Genomic DNA, 17,663 nt, shown 5'->3' with positions numbered 1-17,663 from the left:
CGTCATAATCATTCTAACGGTTTTTAAGGGCTCATAATAATATGAAAATATCAATTTAAAATAATTTACAATAATTCTGGCCCAACCTCAAGCTGTAATTTTCTTACGACAGTATGATATACTCTCTCTCTCTCTCTCTCTCTCGTCGGTTCCTGAGTAAACGATTTAGTAATGTATTAATTTTCTTATGCCAAATTTTACTAATAAAAAGTGTGTCCTTGAATAATCACAACTTCGCAATGGTTGGAAATTGTTCATACACGCACGAGTTGTAATTACCTTATTTCACTTATTCTCTCTAATATGTCCATCAAGTGAGCCGATAAGAACAAAAACGCATGATATCCCTGCAGTATCAATTGGAACATACCTTTGGGCTGTATAAACATGTTTATGATTCGCTGACAGTTTATTAGCATATATTTGCTTGAGTGAATAGTAGCACGTTTTTACAGTCGCTTACGAACTAGGACGGATGTCCGCAAAATGACAGACGGCAGTAAGTGGGCGGTGATTTCAACGATAAACATGCAGTTTTTGCTGTGTCTTACGCTAGGGAATTATTTGATACTGAATGTTTTTGGACTACCTGTGTCTAACATAACCGTCGTGGATTACGATGTGTCCACGGAATTTAATGAAAAGGTAACTTTTACTTCAGAACTGCACGTCTTGTCGAATATTAACTGTACTTTTAAGACGGAAAGCGACGATCTACCGACCAAACTTGACTCGCAAATGACAAAAGATACAAAGGTACTGGTTTTTAAGATACATTTTCCTGGAGGGAGTGGAAACATTCTGGGCTTCGAGCAAGGAAATATCTACAAACCTACTCACTGGGTTCGAGCACGAGGTCGTCTTGGTAAGGGATTACTCTTACTTAAACATAACTATGAAATGTTGTCGCTTTCAACGTTGTCATTGAATACCCAGAAAATGGACATAAACCTAATCCAATCCATTCCAAACTGCATCGAGAAAATGAACGTGTCTACCTTTGAGAGTGCTGTTAGAGAGCTCCTTTTAAACAATTCGAAGAAAAACGAAGTGGGTGATGCTATATGTAATATCCACATAGCAGACAACAACGGAGTCGCACATTTTTTTTACAAATGTTGTCATAAAAACTCGGACGGTACCATTCAATGTGAAGATGTGACCAGAGACTTATGGTTAAATATGTTGTTCACCATCATTTTTCTGTTAAAACTGTATGTCATTCTGGCCAGTCCGAGACTGGTTCCCGAAACATTTTATAGAGTAAAAAACGTTGCCAGTACGTACATGCATCGTCTTGGAAACAAACCTCTCAGCCTAAACGTTTTATTGACGAAAACACCAAAGAAATATCCCGACGCAAGGATAACCACCAATGCATCCAGATTTAGATACATGCCAAGATTCAAAGAAACGTTACATGTTTTAAAACATGATATTGTATATAATCTGAAAATTCCAGAAATTCATATGAGAGTCGAAGGACAACGCTTGATTCCCGAAGATGATGCGCCTGTTGGTCTGCTAAAGTCTCTTTACGATTCGTTTGTAAGGTGCAAAATTCGCGAGCGTCCCTCTGTGTCAGAGTGCTGTTATGGGGACATGTTTCTGCTGCATCAAAGGTCAATGCGGATTCCCTGGCACATGTTTCTGAGCAAGTTAATGATGTGTATCGTGATGCTGATTCTCGCCACGCCCTGGATTGTAAGGGTTTATTTATATTACCAGTATGAGCACGAGGAAATGAACGCCCAAAGAGATGTTGCTTCGCGTAGAGGACTATCGCTGTTATTTCCAGGCAGCGTTACGTTGTATTTGACCCCGTCACATATATTATTTATTGTAATATACGTCATATTATCAGTTGAATATATTTTATATGGAATTGTAAAGGAGAAAGTAAGACAACGATTCTTGCTTGTCATTCAAAAATGTTTCATGGATATGCGTGAAGCAAATATTTCTGAGGTATTTGGTTGGTCGGCGTCCATGCTGCTCAAGCCATGCACATCTTTAGGAATTGTGGGGATATGCTTGGGAATGATATTTTGGATTATTGCTTTACCCTATTTGCTGATGATTCTCTCGTTTTACCTATTCCCCACCGTTAATTTGACATTACGCATGTTTGCTCATTTTATCGTGTTCATTCTGCCCCAGGGCACAAAACTGACGAATAATCGTATATGCTCTAAGCTTGACCAATGGTTGAACATTATACGAGACAAAACAGGCATGAAGCATATCGCGTGGACGGAGACATTGGAAAGATACGAACAAGAGCTAAAGACGAAGAAGAGCCGATGCTTACAGCTTCTTGTTATCACTGTATGCTTGATTTCCGTGTATTCTGTCATCTTTCTCCTAACCGAAATCGTCTCATTTTACGTGGAAATGGCGGTTTACACATTGATGGGGATTATTCTCAATGTAGACACAATTTTGACATATATATCGTTAATATTTATAATGGCCATGTATGCAAACAGCTGTTTTAAATACGTAGTGGACCGATATCTAAGCGTTAACAAGACTATCAATACAGTATTGCAGGAGCTTCCCAAAGAAAATGTCGACGAAGGTATGCATTTTCCTGGAGATCAACAACGCAGTCTAGCCTTTAGAGTAAAGACAGATGACTTAAAAGCACTGGAAGATCCAGTGTCCTTGGTCAAAACAGAATCTGGTTATCTGAGATGGAGGACATCCAGGTTAGTTCTTTTCCTTAGCGCAAATGACATGCCATTTATTCCCAGAAAGTTCTTTTTTGATGCCTGCAAAATGCCGTATTACTCTTGTCCCGGAGAGCTGTTATTTAATTACTTGCGCGCTTTTGGTGAGTTTAGCACAATAGTTGCGTTCCTACTGTTTGTGTTGGTCATTGTGCTGGCCTTTGGAGAAACGTATCAATTATCAGCCACCAACCAACTGCTAGCCACATTGGCAGGAGGATTTCTGCCGTGGATTTTCATGAACGTCGTGTTCCAAACCCACGTTCCACCATCGCTTGACAAGTCGAACCCGAACTTTAAAATTTGCATCGGAGAACTTTTGGATAAGTACAAACAGGACTGGCCAATCGATGACATTGTTGTGGAAGAGTTCAACGAAATTCAGAAATATGGTGGTGATGTTATAAGTGTGACCGGAATGACCACTAATATACCGTCTTCTTCGGGTATTGATGAAAATGACAGGCATAGTGTCCGCAGTGAGACTAACTCTCAGTTGTCTTTGGCGGAAAATACAGGTGCTATTATGCTAGCAGAACTGAATCGAATCGATCTTGTTATTAACATCCCTGACATGGATTTCCGAGAATTTCTTGGACTTCATCATGCAGCCCCATCCGATACTGTATCTACATCAGTATTATACCATAAGGAAATAGAAGAGTCTAGGACCACTGTGTGACAAAATTACTGAATGTATTGTAGGATACAAGGCTTAATCGGAATTTTCTATATGGCTATTGGTCAGTCATTCTTTGATATACAGTACATGCTGAACTAACCGCTTCATCGTCATTGTTTGGCACTTGCGGAAATACTGAGAATCAACCTTTCAACAATAATAAAGCTATATCTTTTGATTGTTTGATAGTCATTTCTCTTCTTACAGAAAATGTCATGGTGATTTACAAAAAAACTTAAATATGTGCAGTCCTGACCATATAGCTTGCGTTGTCCAAGGCGCCACGCTGGCAGCGGACCTAGCCAGTAGAGTCATCGTATTATGTCTAATTTTGGGGGCCAATTTGAGCGCGGCAGCCGAAACGACGGCTTTGCTGTAAGGCCCTGCCCGAGGGAGTGATAAAATTTTTTTTATTAATGAAAATTGGTCGAAACAGTTCGGAGAAATGAAGTTCCTTATATTGTATAGCAGTCATACATCAGACAGTTGGATCCTGACTGACCAGTTGACCGATCCAGCAAGTAAACTTTCACACCTATACTTATCGGGTAATACATATTGAGTACGAGGTCGCAAGTAACACTTCCATGGCTAACAAGAAAATAAGAGAATCATATTAAACTTTAGGATAAATCACGTTCAGTACCAGACAGTAAACGAAATGTGTAAAAGAAATAACACGTTATTTTTTACATTTGAAAGTGAAAGCAGGAACTTAAAAATTATAAGTTGACCGCGAAGATCAAGTTACTATTTTTCAAATCGAAAGGTTCATATTCAGATAGTGTGATTGTGCGACGTCTTGTAAAACCAATTCAACAGAGCTTAAGTTTGATCCAGAATAAAATTAAAATATTTCGTTATTATCAACTACATTGTAGATAAACATCTCAGAATGAACATGGCTCTTACCTAGGTGGAGGAGATAATGTGCACAAAATTTAATACAAATGCTTTGTGTAATGCATAAATTATTGTGATTCGATGGGAAAATATCATTAATGCTATTAACCTTGACCTTGGAGATACTAATCTCCAATCAGTTGTGTTCTTGCTGGCGATAAGCAGGATAGCATTACTAAATTGTGTTAAATTATGGTATCTTTAACGCGGTGCACCGCACCGGTGGCCTAGTGGTTAGAGCGTATGCATCGGAAGCGAGAGGTCGTGGGTTCAAACCATGGCCGAATCAAAGTAAAGACTAGACTTACAAAATTTTTACTAACAGCTGCCTCGCTAGGCGCTCATCATTAAGAGGTTAGTGTTAGGATTGGTCGGCCTGGTGTCAGGATAATGTGACTGGGTGGGACATCATGCTACATGTCTGCGGCATGATGCCCCAATGCTAAACATCACTATAAACTGCCACACTGCAGACATCGTAGCGATATGACTGAAAAGTTTTTAAAGCTACGTTAAAAATCCTTATATCACACACACACACACGCAATCTTTAACGCATGTTATTATTCAAAATGAATTGCAGATAGAAACAATGTCCTTAACATTGGAGTCAATGATTCCATAATCAGTTGGGGTTTTCTTGCGTTAAAGCTTATGAATATTCCAAGGGGAGTTGAGATTTGTTTACTAAAACTTAAATAATCATATGGAAATGTAATCATGATTTTTTTTGTATCAACTGTGGCCTTGACATTGGAGCACTGATCCTAAAATTAACAGGGTTCATCATGGGTGAGCAAAAGATGCAGATAAGTCTGTATTCATGCGGTCATCTAACCCAATTCTGGAAAAACCTTCGACATTTCCTGTGGGAATAGTAATGAATGTTTATCACATCGTTCCATGACGTAACGACATCTTGTAAATCAGTCACCATGCATTCAACTAATCGCAAATAGTTAAAACTTTATGTATATCCTGTTAGAACAGTAAACGAGGAGAGTAAACTCTTTTTTGAGGAAACTTTGAAAAGCCCATGTAAAAAGAATAATAGGCGTGCAGTCATCAGACTAAGTTCTGCAAAATCTTACAATATTTTCTCAGGGAACAATAATGAAGAACGGTACGATATTGTTTCCTGAGGAACTCGGTAAAAACAATTTCGTAGAAAGCAGCTGATTTAACCATCATGACACTCGACTTGGCCAAAGTCCTTCTGTCTTTAGGATTCAAAAGCAACGAAAACCGGCATATCAAATTATTCTCTAAGGAAGCACGTGTGGAACATTAATACAAAGCGGTAATCAAGCAGTCATCTAAGCAGCGATATTCAGCAAGAAAAGAAAGAAAAGAAAATACAAGAAAAGTCATCTATTTTCGAAAGAAAGCATCAATGTAGAAAAGTTTCTTGCACTATTTCTTGAGGGAAACGGTAAATTAATTAAAATCAGGCAATCGTCAAATTCATTTTCTGAACCGTAACGGAGAAGAGAACTTGTTTTCCGATGAAACTTTGTGAGAACTAATGTAGAACTTGCAGCTATAAAATAAAACAAATATATCAAAATAAAACAAATGCAATGGCAAACCCCATGCTTTCCACTGCACATGTCAAACACTATTCTCCACCAGCCCCTCCATCCTGGTAGTGATGCGGGGGTCATAATACAAGAAGTAGAAACACTATAATAAAGGACTGTCTCTGTAATGTCGGAAACGAATTTTTATGAATTCAAGATGGACCCGCACCTTCTTTTTAACCTCTGAATGTTGATATTCTTGAGCGATAAAATTAGTCACTGTTACAAAAATGTTGTATATCTGAGGGGCACCGTTGTTATCGACGATCAACTGTATATTTTGGAAAGTCTTTTGGAGAAAATCCCATGTCGATGTGACCATCAGTTTTGAAGAGTAAGAGTATCGATAGCAAAAATTCCAAGATGACTACTACCGTTGCTGTATTAGAACTCAGATCGGCACCAATTTTACACAGGTCCAACTTTATATCATAACCAGTCTTCTAATTAAAACGATATGTCGATATGACTTTCCATTTAGGAGGAGTAGTACTGGGGCAATTTTCGTTCAAGTTTCAGCAGGATGTAATCATTAGCCTTTTACTGAAAACCTTTTCTCGATATGATTTCCCATCTAGGGGAGTAGCCAAAGCAAGATTTTCAAGATGGCTGCCATTGTGGCCATACTGAATGTCGGCAAACTTTTCATTTAGTACCACCTAGACATTATTAAACATATTTTGGTACAAGTCCAATGCCGATATGATTAGCTATCTTGGACGAGTAGCGACGGTGGCCATGTAATATAAGAAGTAGTTTTTTGTGAAAACTCCATGTTGATATGATCGTTTAAGCAAACGGACTAATGATAACAAAATTTAATGATGGCTGTTCTGGTGATCATATTGGATGTCTAAGCGGCACAATTTTCATTTGGGACGAACTAGACAATGGGATTAAGGTGTATATAACGCTTCAACGCACTCTTCTAAGTACTTGATGCGGAAGAGCGATAGCAAACAAAAGCAAACGGACGGACAGACGTCGAAACACACTGAAGACGGACAACAAGTCATCCTGTAAGCTCTTCTATTCAACGATCAGTAAAGCTGATATATCCGTTATAGATATGACGCGTCTTCCTGTCTCGACTATATTTTAAAAGTATGCTTATGGGTGGATATACGTAGAATACTACAATGTTCCCATGTTTCAAACACTGTAGAGATAAAGCGAAAACAAAATTATTTCCTGATGTATCAGTAATTGAGAACATTATATCAAAATTGCTCCTTGCGGAAACTCAGCGAAAAGATTAGTATGAAACAGACATTTAAATAAATGGAGTAAAAACCAGCTTTATTTTCTGATAGAACTTTAATGAATAAGTTAAATTCTTCCTCAGTGGAACTGAGTGCACATTTATTCAAATGATCTGTGTCAAATATAACAACATGCATAAAATATATGTAGATGTCAAAGGGAACAGTAATGCACAGCATGCATACAATATATGTAGTTGTCAAGGGAACAGTAATCTACAGCACGCATACAATATATGTAGTTGTCAAGGGAACAGTAATGTACAGCATACATAAAATATATGTAGTTGTCAAGGAAACAGTAATGTACAGCATGCATAAAATATATGTAGTTGTCAAAGGGAACGGTAATGTACAGCATGCATAAAATATATGTAGTTGTCAAGGGAACATTAATGTACAGCATACATAAAATATATGTAGTTGTCAAGGAAACAGTAATGTACAGCATGCACAAAATATATGTAGTTGTCAAAGGGAACGGTAATGTACAGCATGCATAAAATATATGTAGTTGTCAAGGGAACATTAATGTACAGCATACATAAAATATATGTAGTTGTCAAGGAAACAGTAATGTACAGCATGCACAAAATATATGTAGTTGTCAAAGGGAATAGTAATGTACAGCATGCATAAAATATATGTAGTTGTCAAGGGAACAGTAATGTACAGCATACATAAAATATATGTAGTTGTCAATAGAACATTAATGTACAGCATACATAAAATATATGTAGTTGTCAAGGAAACAGTAATGTACAGCATGCATAAAATATATGTAGTTGTCAAAGGGAACGGTAATGTACAGCATGCATAAAATATATGTAGTTGTCAAGGGAACATTAATGTACAGCATACATAAAATATATGTAGTCATCAAGGAAACAGTAATGTACAGCATGCACAAAATATATGTAGTTGTCAAAGGGAATAGTAATGTACAGCATGCATAAAATATATGTAGTTTTCAAGGGAACAGTAATGTACAGCATACATAAAATATATGTAGTTGTCAATAGAACATTAATGTACAGCATACATAAAATATATGTAGTTGTCAAGAAAACAGTAATGTACAGCATGCATAAAATATATGTAGTTGTCAAAGGGAACGGTAATGTACAGCATGCATAAAATATATGTAGTTGTCAAAGGGAACAGTAATGTACAGCATACATAAAATATATGTAGTCATCAAGGAAACAGTAATGTACAGCATGCACAAAATATATGTAGTTGTCAAAGGGAATAGTAATGTACAGCATGCATAAAATATATGTAGTTGTCAAGGGAACAGTAATGTACAGCATACATAAAATATATGTAGTTGTCAATAGAACATTAATGTACAGCATACATAAAATATATGTAGTTGTCAAGGAAACAGTAATGTACAGCATGCATAAAATATATGTAGTTGTCAAAGGGAACGGTAATGTACAGCATGCATAAAATATATGTAGTTGTCAAGGGAACATTAATGTACAGCATACATAAAATATATGTAGTCATCAAGGAAACAGTAATGTACAGCATGCACAAAATGTATGTAGTTGTCAAAGGGAATAGTAATGTACAGCATGCATAAAATATATGTAGTTGTCAAGGGAACAGTAATGTACAGCATACATAAAATATATGTAGTTGTCAATAGAACATTAATGTACAGCATACATAAAATATATGTAGTTGTCGAGAAAACAGTAATGTACAGCATGCATAAAATATATGTAGTTGTCAAAGGGAACGGTAATGTACAGCATGCATAAAATATATGTAGTTGTCAAAGGGAACAGTAATGTACAGCATACATAAAATATATGTAGTCATCAAGGAAACAGTAATGTACAGCATGCACAAAATATATGTAGTTGTCAAAGGGAATAGTAATGTACAGCATGCATAAAATATATGTAGTTGTCAAGGGAACAGTAATGCACAGCATACATAAAATATATGTAGTTGTCAATAGAACATTAATGTACAGCATACATAAAATATATGTAGTTGTCAAGGAAACAGTAATGTACAGCATGCATAAAATATATGTAGTTGTCAAAGGGAACATTAATGTACAACATGCATAAAATATATATAGTTGTCAAGGGAACATTAATGTACAGCATACATAAAATATATGTAGTTGTCAATAGAACATTAATGTACAGCATACATAAAATATATGTTGTTGTCAAGGGAACATTAATGTACAGCATACATAAAATATATGTTGTTGTCAAGAGAACATTAATGTACAGCATACATAAAATATATGTAGTTGTTAAAAGGGTCAGTAATGAACAACACTCATAAATACATGTAGTTCCGCAAGGGAAGTGCTTTGCTTTCAGCACTCTTTCCGAAAAGAGCAGTAAAGCTGAGTAGTATATAAGATGTTTCCTGAGGGAAAGCTATGAAAACTTATTATAAAGGAGCGCAAACCAAATAGTTACCATATTTTATTTGAAAACTGCTTCGTGAAAGAACAGAAATTATTGTTAATCTAGTGATATTTCCTGACTGTGATTTCTCCAAAACTTAAAAATATTTTTTTTCTTAAATTTACTAGCAAACATTCGAAAATAATTTTTTTCAAAAAGGTTGACTTGTAACATATTTACTGAATAATTATTAATTTAGTCTAGTGCCTTGCTGCTATTAGGATACTTGTATATTTTTGTTGATATTGCCACATGAATTTGACTATATTTTTAATGGAGTATGTATCCCTTGAAAGCTGTCAAACAAAAATAAGCTGAACGAAATAAAAAGTAAAAATCCGAGTTACTCCTCAAACATATATAAATGGAAAACAGGCTTTCTCGGCTAATTACAGGACATATAGAAAACGTGTCATGTTTAAAAGAAATAAGTTGCACCAGTGCTCAAGGTAGCATTTACTTATACATGCATCAGTTTAAAATATCTTTCACAGCATTCCATTTCTTTAAGGAGCTAGTCTAGCTTTCATGAAATGCCTTAACAAATCGTGGTACAGTCTGTATACAATTGTCAATACACTAGCAAAGGTGATTCACAAGATCAGCTGAAAGTGAGTTTTGTACGCAGATGGTCTTTATATACAGGTAAGATTTAAACGAGTAGATTGGAAGATATAATACAGGAGTGACAGAAGGACAAAACTGCAGATAAATAGATAGCATGAGTGTAACTAGATGATTATAGTGTAGGCAGTATTATTAATTTAGCATATGTCGGTTCGTTCCTTATGTTCTTTTTATTTCATAAAGTCGGATTCTTCTTCTTCTTCAATGATATTATTATTATTATTATTATTATTATTATTGTAAGTAGTGGTGATGGTGATGATGTGCTGTACAATATTCATCTCTGTGTACATTAAAATATATTTGTAAATCGTCCGAAATCGTTTAAAGAGATTAAGTTTACTTATTCTACATCATTTGGACAAGTCCCTATAATCTACATACAGCATATTTGGTGGCTAAGGTGGAGGCGTGAAGTGGTCTTTGTCACGGAGTATGTAGTGGAGCCACATATCGAACTCTGGTTTACATCTTGCAAAGCAAGACCTTTACAAACGTTGATATACCAAGAAAGAAGAAGAGAAACCTTTAAATTATAGAATGGGGTAACAAACAACGAAATAACTTTATTGTAAGTGTAAAAAGAATTAATCAAACTCAATTAATCATCCACAATGGCTAATTTAGTTCTTGTTTTTTTTTTAATTTATTTTATTTTTTTTTATTTTTTATTTTTTTTTTTGGGGGGGGGGTTAACACCATTCTTCTAAGAAATGTCGTACATGGCGGCCAGTATAATTAATGGAGTAAGAACCCGGGAAAACACCAGAATTACTGGCAAGTTTTCTCACGTAACCACATAGGGGTGAACTTAGTTACAGAGGCTTTTCTTTAGATTAAACAACATACATAATTACAAACTATGTGTAGGGTCCGTCACACACTGACACTATACAACATACATAAATACAAACAATGTGTGGGGCCGTCACACACTGACACTATACAACATACATAATTACAAACAATGTGTAGGGGCCGTCACACACTGACACTATACAACATACATAAATACAAACAATGTGTAGGGGCCGTCACACACTGACACTATACAACATACATAAATACAAACAATGTGTAGGGGCCGTCACACACTGACACTATACAACATACATAAATACAAACAATGTGTAGGGGCCGTCACACACTGACACTATACAACAGAAAATAGGGTATAATTGTATCTGTCACTCCATCGAAAAAAAGACAGTTAAAGAAAAAGCAACAAATATCAAGAAATTAATAAGTATGCTTTGACATTATGTCTCCCCTGAATTTGCATAAATGAGAACAATTTTAATTTGGTCCATTTCATGTGCTATCACAATTTATCCAACTGTTCTTGTTGGTTATTTGTGAAAATAAGTATATAAAGAATACAAATAATTGCTTAATAGTATGCCATTTATCGATTTCAAAACTCAGTAAATGTGTGGGATGCACATCCAAATGACATTTGCTGCGTAAAAAATATGGAGCAAAACAACTTGGTTTATTACGTATATAAGTAAATAGAAAAAGAGAGACCTTACAATGCTCAAAAGAAAGCAATAGACTCAAGTGGGCCCGAAATCGCTCGCCTGGTTCAGACATGTCAAAATCCTAGAGATGTTGATGAAGAAATATGGGTTAGTATGATGCCGTGTGTAGAATGCCTTCAAATTTTGCTGACTGAATATTTTAAATGTCGTCGAAATAATTTGCAGGTTCTAAAGAACATGTTTGGCTTCGAGGGAATTGTGCGCTTAACATCTGAACTAATTTCAATGTTGGCATGAGTGAAAGTTATTGCTGGATGATCAATTTTCTCAGATCTTCTTTAAATTTCAGCGTTGTTTTTATTTTTTTTAACAGTTAAATTTCAAAACTGAAAAAGCACTCTTGAAAAACTCGACTTGTACCACCGATATTTTGAGCACAGGCAAAGATTGGTCACGTGGTCAAACGATCATGTAAAAGCTGCATATGGTCCGTTATAAACTTTCCGCTGATTTTATCATTATACAGTCTGACTTGTGATGTAATTTATAGGTTTAAGAGGAAATACAGTTCTGACTTGTTACTTAAGTTATAGATTTAAGTGGAAAAATGCAATTCTGACTTATTATCTAAGTTATAGTTTTATGGAAATACAATTCTGATTTTGTGATTTAAGTTATTGATGTTTGTTTGCAGTAATATGTACAATAACACTCATTATTATAGCACAGTTGCCAGGTTTTACATGATCAACGTGACCAGTCTTAGCCTGTCTTCAAAACATCGGCGGTATTCGACCCATCATCATTAGCCCATATTCCGATATGTTAACCCTATCTACACCTTGGCGGATCGAGCAGCTGTTGTTTTACTTTGTCCTAGCGACATATTTTGGATTTCATGAGTTGCATACATTAGTATGTAATGCCACCTAACTAACAGCGTGTAAATGTGATGCATTGCACATCGGCTGAAAATGGTGGAGGCAATTGACTTCAAAAGGATATTTTGTAAGTTTAACATCGAAAGTATGACTACGTACCAGAGAGAAGCCATTTCAGTTATGTTTGAGTGAAAAACATTTGTACAAACACGGACTGGCAGTGGAATTTTTAAAAATTTTTTTTTTATACCAGTTCATTCAGGTTATATACTCCCCTTGTCTTGATCATGTAGGAACAGTGTTCAAATTTGAACAGCTTAATTTTGATTGGATGCGACGGCCGCTGAAGGCCTCGGTAAATTCTTGAAAGAATACGATATAGATCCGTTATCCATAAAGTTTATCCACAGTAGACGTAATTGTCTATCGGCCAAGCTGACTGTATATAATTCAGACTGCAACACTGTTGAAAATGATGTAATATGGCCAAAAGGTGTTTATGTAAGAAGGTGGTATGGGAATCAATCTTGGCGAGACAGGTTTAGCAATCGCGATCAGGAGGCAAATGAAGGTGCAGGATGCGATATTCCTTGACTAGGGTGACAGTCAATTGTTCATAAATTTGCCATTATGTTCTGTCGTAAGTTAATGTGTTTTGTCATCTTTGTCATTTTAGTCCTGCTTTCACAATGCATAAGTATTAATATGCCTATATTGCAAGTTAATATGAATCTTAATATACTGACCTGGAATGTTAGAGGAATTATGTCCTCTGCTCTTAGCTTTAGTGCAATGCTGGATAAATATAATGTTGACGTAACTTGCGTAACTGAACATAAACTATTACAGCACATACTTCCATTTTGCGATACTATTCGTTCTGATTATAAATGCACTGCTAAGGCAGAGGATATTTCCTCTAATAGCACGTTAATAAAATGTGGTAAAGGAGGAGTTGCAATCTTCTGCAAAACTTCTCTCATGAGATATGCTAACTTTATAGATGAAGTTAATAGTGACAGAGTTGTTGGCATAGAATTCAGATTTCCCGATATGCAAAATGTATATATTTTTGTGTATATATGCCGACCCTATTATATGGCATAGATTGTTACAAAGTGCAAACTGAGTTGATTCAAAATCTCTATGATCAGTACTCACAGCTGGGGGACGTGTATTTTACTGGTGATTTCAATGCAGTAGCTGAACCAGACACTTTCAGAGATTACAAAGATAGAATATTCATGAGTTCTTGCGATATAATAACACTGGACAACAAATTTTTACAAAAGTCATGTTACTGAAATAAAATTAGTCAATTCTTATCAATTTTTATGTGCTGAACACGAATATGACAGTCAAATTGCAAAATTGGCTCTAGTTTTTTTGTAATCTGCAAGAAATTAATGTTTACATAACGAAATGCATTCCAATAGTAAAAGGTCAACTGTAATAGCCTACCTATAAAAAATCAAGTCATTGACTACATCTTAGATTTCTTCGCCTGTCTCTTGTACAGCTGTTCGGGAGCATCTCTGAGGAGTGTCCAGCAGTAGTCAGCCAGCACTGTAGTGGACCATTTTCCCTGGTATCTTTGTTCCATTGTTGGGATATCTTGATGAAAACGTTCGCCGTGTTCATCACTAACAATACCACAGTTGCTAGGAAAGAAATCCAAATGGGAATGAAGGAAGTGAATCTTTAGAGACATATTGCAGCCAAGTTTCTTATACTTCATCAACATGTCTTCTACTAGTTCCTTATAGTTTTCTGCCCTAACATTTCCGAGGAAGTTTGTAGAAACTAGGCGAAAAGCATTCCATGCTTGTTTCGCGTCACCTTCCAGCAAGTTGTTGAACCGGTCATCTTTGAAAAGCTCTCGAATCTGAGGACCCACAAAAACTCCCTCTTTAATCTTTGCTTCGCTGAGTCGAGGGAATTTTTCATGCAGGTATCGGAATGCTGGCAAAGTCCGGTCAATGGCTTTCACGAAGTTCTTCATCAAACCTAGTTTGATGTGAAGGGGTGGTAGCAAGATTTTCTGAGCCTCAACCAGAGCTGGGTGTTGGATATTCTTCTCTCCAATGGTTACATTCTGCCTGTGAGTCCATTCCTTCCTCATGTAGTGCATTTCCCTTGCTCGGCTATCCCACTCGCATAAGAAACACATGTATTTTGTATATCCTTGCTGCAGTCCCATTAAAAGGGCAACTACCTTCAAATCACCACAGAGGTGCCAGCTGTACTTGTTATACTCAATGGAATTCAGTAGCTGCCTTAAGTTATCGTATGTCTCTTTCATGTGGACAGCATACGCTACTGGAATAGATGGAAGAATGTTTCCATTGTGCAAAAGCACAGCCTTGAGACTCAGTTTCGAAGAGTCCACAAATAGTCTCCATTCTTGTGGGTCATGAGTGATTTTTAAAGCATTCATGAGGCCCTCAATATCAGATTACTTTCCTTTCTGAAGAAAGGCTCCAATTGCTGGTGGCGCTTTCGATATGCAGTAATTGTGACATCTTCTTCTAGAAGATTCCATTGTTGGAGTCTTGATCCTAGCAATTCTGCCTTGTTCTTTGATAAGTCCAAATCACGAATCAGGTCATTTAGTTCTTCCTGTGTTATTCTGTGTGGGGTTGATGATGCACCACAGTGAAAATCTGGATCACTGCATGCTGATGGACCAGGAGAAGAACAGGTCGACTCACCTTTGTCTTCGTCAGATGAATCAAGAGAATATTCTGCTGGAGGTTCTGGAATAGGAAGTCCCTCACCATGTGGAACTGGTCTCAATGCAGACGGAATGTTTGGGTAGACTATTCTCGACTTCTTTCGCTTCGTTATTCCGCCGGAAAGAGGAGGAACCAAGCAGAAGTAACAGTCATTTAGGTGGTTGCTTGGCTTTCTCCACACCATTGGGACTGCAAACGGCATTGATGACCTTTTGCAATTCAACCACTGTGAAAGCTGTGTTGTACATGTAGCACAGCATATATGCGGAGCCCAATGCTTGTCTTGGTCACCAACCTTGCATCCGAAGTAAAGATGATATGCCTTCTTCACTTGAGAATTGATACTTTTCTTCTGGTTGGCAAATGTCACTTCCCCACAAATATAGCAAAAATTGTCCGCGGTATTAACACACTTTCAAGGCATTACTGTTCTTTATTGTACGTAAATGGATAAAATAATAAGTTTTATGTAACAGTAGCTTGAACTGTCTCGCACAACGTCTAAAATATTTTAAATGCTGAACCTATCTGATTGGGCTTTATATAGTACACTGCTTACGTCAGCTTCAGCAGCCGCCTGGCATTAGTATAATAGGCCTACACATGTATAGTACACTGCTGACGTCAACTTACTTCAGCAGCCGCATGGCATTAGTATTGCATTGCATCAGAAAATGATGCAATCAACTGTGGATGATGTGAGCATGATGGTATTATGCAATGTTACATCATTATTCCGGATGTTGCTGCAGTCCTACTGGAGAAATTTACACAGTGAAACATAGAAAATGAGGTATATGAATATCTTCAAAACGAGAGCCAATACAAATTTTTCACGGTTATATTCGTGTTCGGCACACCAAAATACTACAGATTAGGGCCTTTTCAAGTCAGTAATGATTTCACTGTTGACCAGTGTAATCTAGTGAATGCTGGACATTTAATAATATGCACTGGTTCCCGTTATACGTTCACCCTTCAAGGACGATGATTGATCATTTTGTACTGTCAGGTCAATGCATAGGTAGATTACGAAGTGTGCACATTGTTTCAGATCATGAAGAGCACGTGATATCTGACCACCTCCCTGTCCTTACTTCCCTTCGTACAGTGACCTGTGGGAGAGACTTCAGACAGTCTATGAAGAGAAACAACATAGCCTGGAATAAATTAAACGCTGATATCTTGAAAAATTATCAATCTGAGCTGGACCTTCGCCTGAAAACTTTAGATATAGATACTATTTCGGACAATGTTGATAGCTTTTACCGGCACATTGTTAATGCAATACAGCAGTCAAGCGACATCGCGCTTCCAAAGTCTAAATTCAATTATCATGCCAAACCATATTGGTCAAATGAACTCAGAGAAGCACATAAAATTAAAAGACAAGCTGCGTATACTTGGATAAATGAAGGAAGACCGAGGGGTAGTCAATTTAATTCTTACAGAGAATATAAAGATAAGAAGAGAGACTTTAGAAACGTTCAAAAACTGGCTGTGGAAAAATATATGGGGGAGGTGTATGAAGAAATTGAAAAAGCACATGAATGCGATGTAAGACACTTTTGGAAAATGATCAACATTAAGAGAGGGAACAATATAAATTTTTGTCAGGAACTATCAACTGATGGAGTTTGTGTCCGTGATGATGATTCCATCGCAAATGGCTTTGCCAGATGCTATGAGGACATTCACACGCCGAATTTAAACCATAGTTTTGACGGAAACTTTTATGAATTTATAGAGAGAGAATTAAATCGTGGTCTACAGGACGAAGTAAGCCATATCGAGGCCTTACAGACCAGTATCAGTTTAAACGAAGTAAGAGAAATCATTAAAGGTCTAAAGAAATCAAAAGCATCGGGCCATGATCAAATTTGCAATGAACATTTCATCTATGGCAGCGACTATCTAATCGAGTGTATGACAATTTTATTTACTCTGATGATTGATCAATCTTACATACCTGTAGATTGCAAAAAAGGGTTAGTAATACCACTGTACAAAGGTAACAGAAAATCAAAGAACTCCCTCGGAAGTTACAGGCCTGTTACTTTACTGCCTGTTATCTACAAAACCTTTGAGAAAATTATTCATGAACTTTTGGTAACTTGGCTCAAAGATATTAATTCTAGTATACCCAGTTCACAACAACATGGTTACCAAAAAGGTTTAGGCTGCACAACAGCGAGTTTTGTGCTGTTGCAATCAGTACAATATAATGTAAACATGGGTTCACGGGTTTTTGCTGCTTTTCTTGATACAAAAAAGGCATTTGATACCGTGTAGCACGAAGGACTGCTTTTTAAATTATTCACGTTGGGAATTACGGG

At 36.6% G+C, this 17,663-nt stretch overlaps 1 protein-coding gene across 1 annotated transcript; it reads left to right on the top strand.

The window, feature by feature from the left end:
- Nucleotides 1-408: 408 nt before the first annotated feature.
- Nucleotides 409-3,592, top strand: LOC149774311 (uncharacterized). Its single transcript, XM_089945477.1, has one exon. It carries the CDS (start codon nt 487-489, stop codon nt 3,412-3,414), a length of 2,928 nt encoding a protein of 975 aa, XP_089801603.1. The 5' UTR covers nt 409-486; the 3' UTR covers nt 3,415-3,592.
- The last annotated feature ends 14,071 nt before the right edge of the window (nt 3,593-17,663 follow it).

Source organism: Sinohyriopsis cumingii, unplaced genomic scaffold, assembly GCF_028554795.1.
Source record: "Sinohyriopsis cumingii isolate HCF-2022 unplaced genomic scaffold, ASM2855479v2 utg000349l, whole genome shotgun sequence".
NCBI lineage: Eukaryota > Metazoa > Mollusca > Bivalvia > Unionida > Unionidae > Sinohyriopsis > Sinohyriopsis cumingii.
Note: the sequence above shows the minus strand (reverse complement) of the source record. Positions and strands in the feature narration are given on the sequence as shown.

Bases quoted from the DNA above. Each gene is read 5' to 3' on its own strand.
- LOC149774311 (XM_089945477.1), top strand. From the start codon at position 487: ATGACAGACGGCAGTAAGTGGGCGGTGATTTCAACGATAAACATGCAG.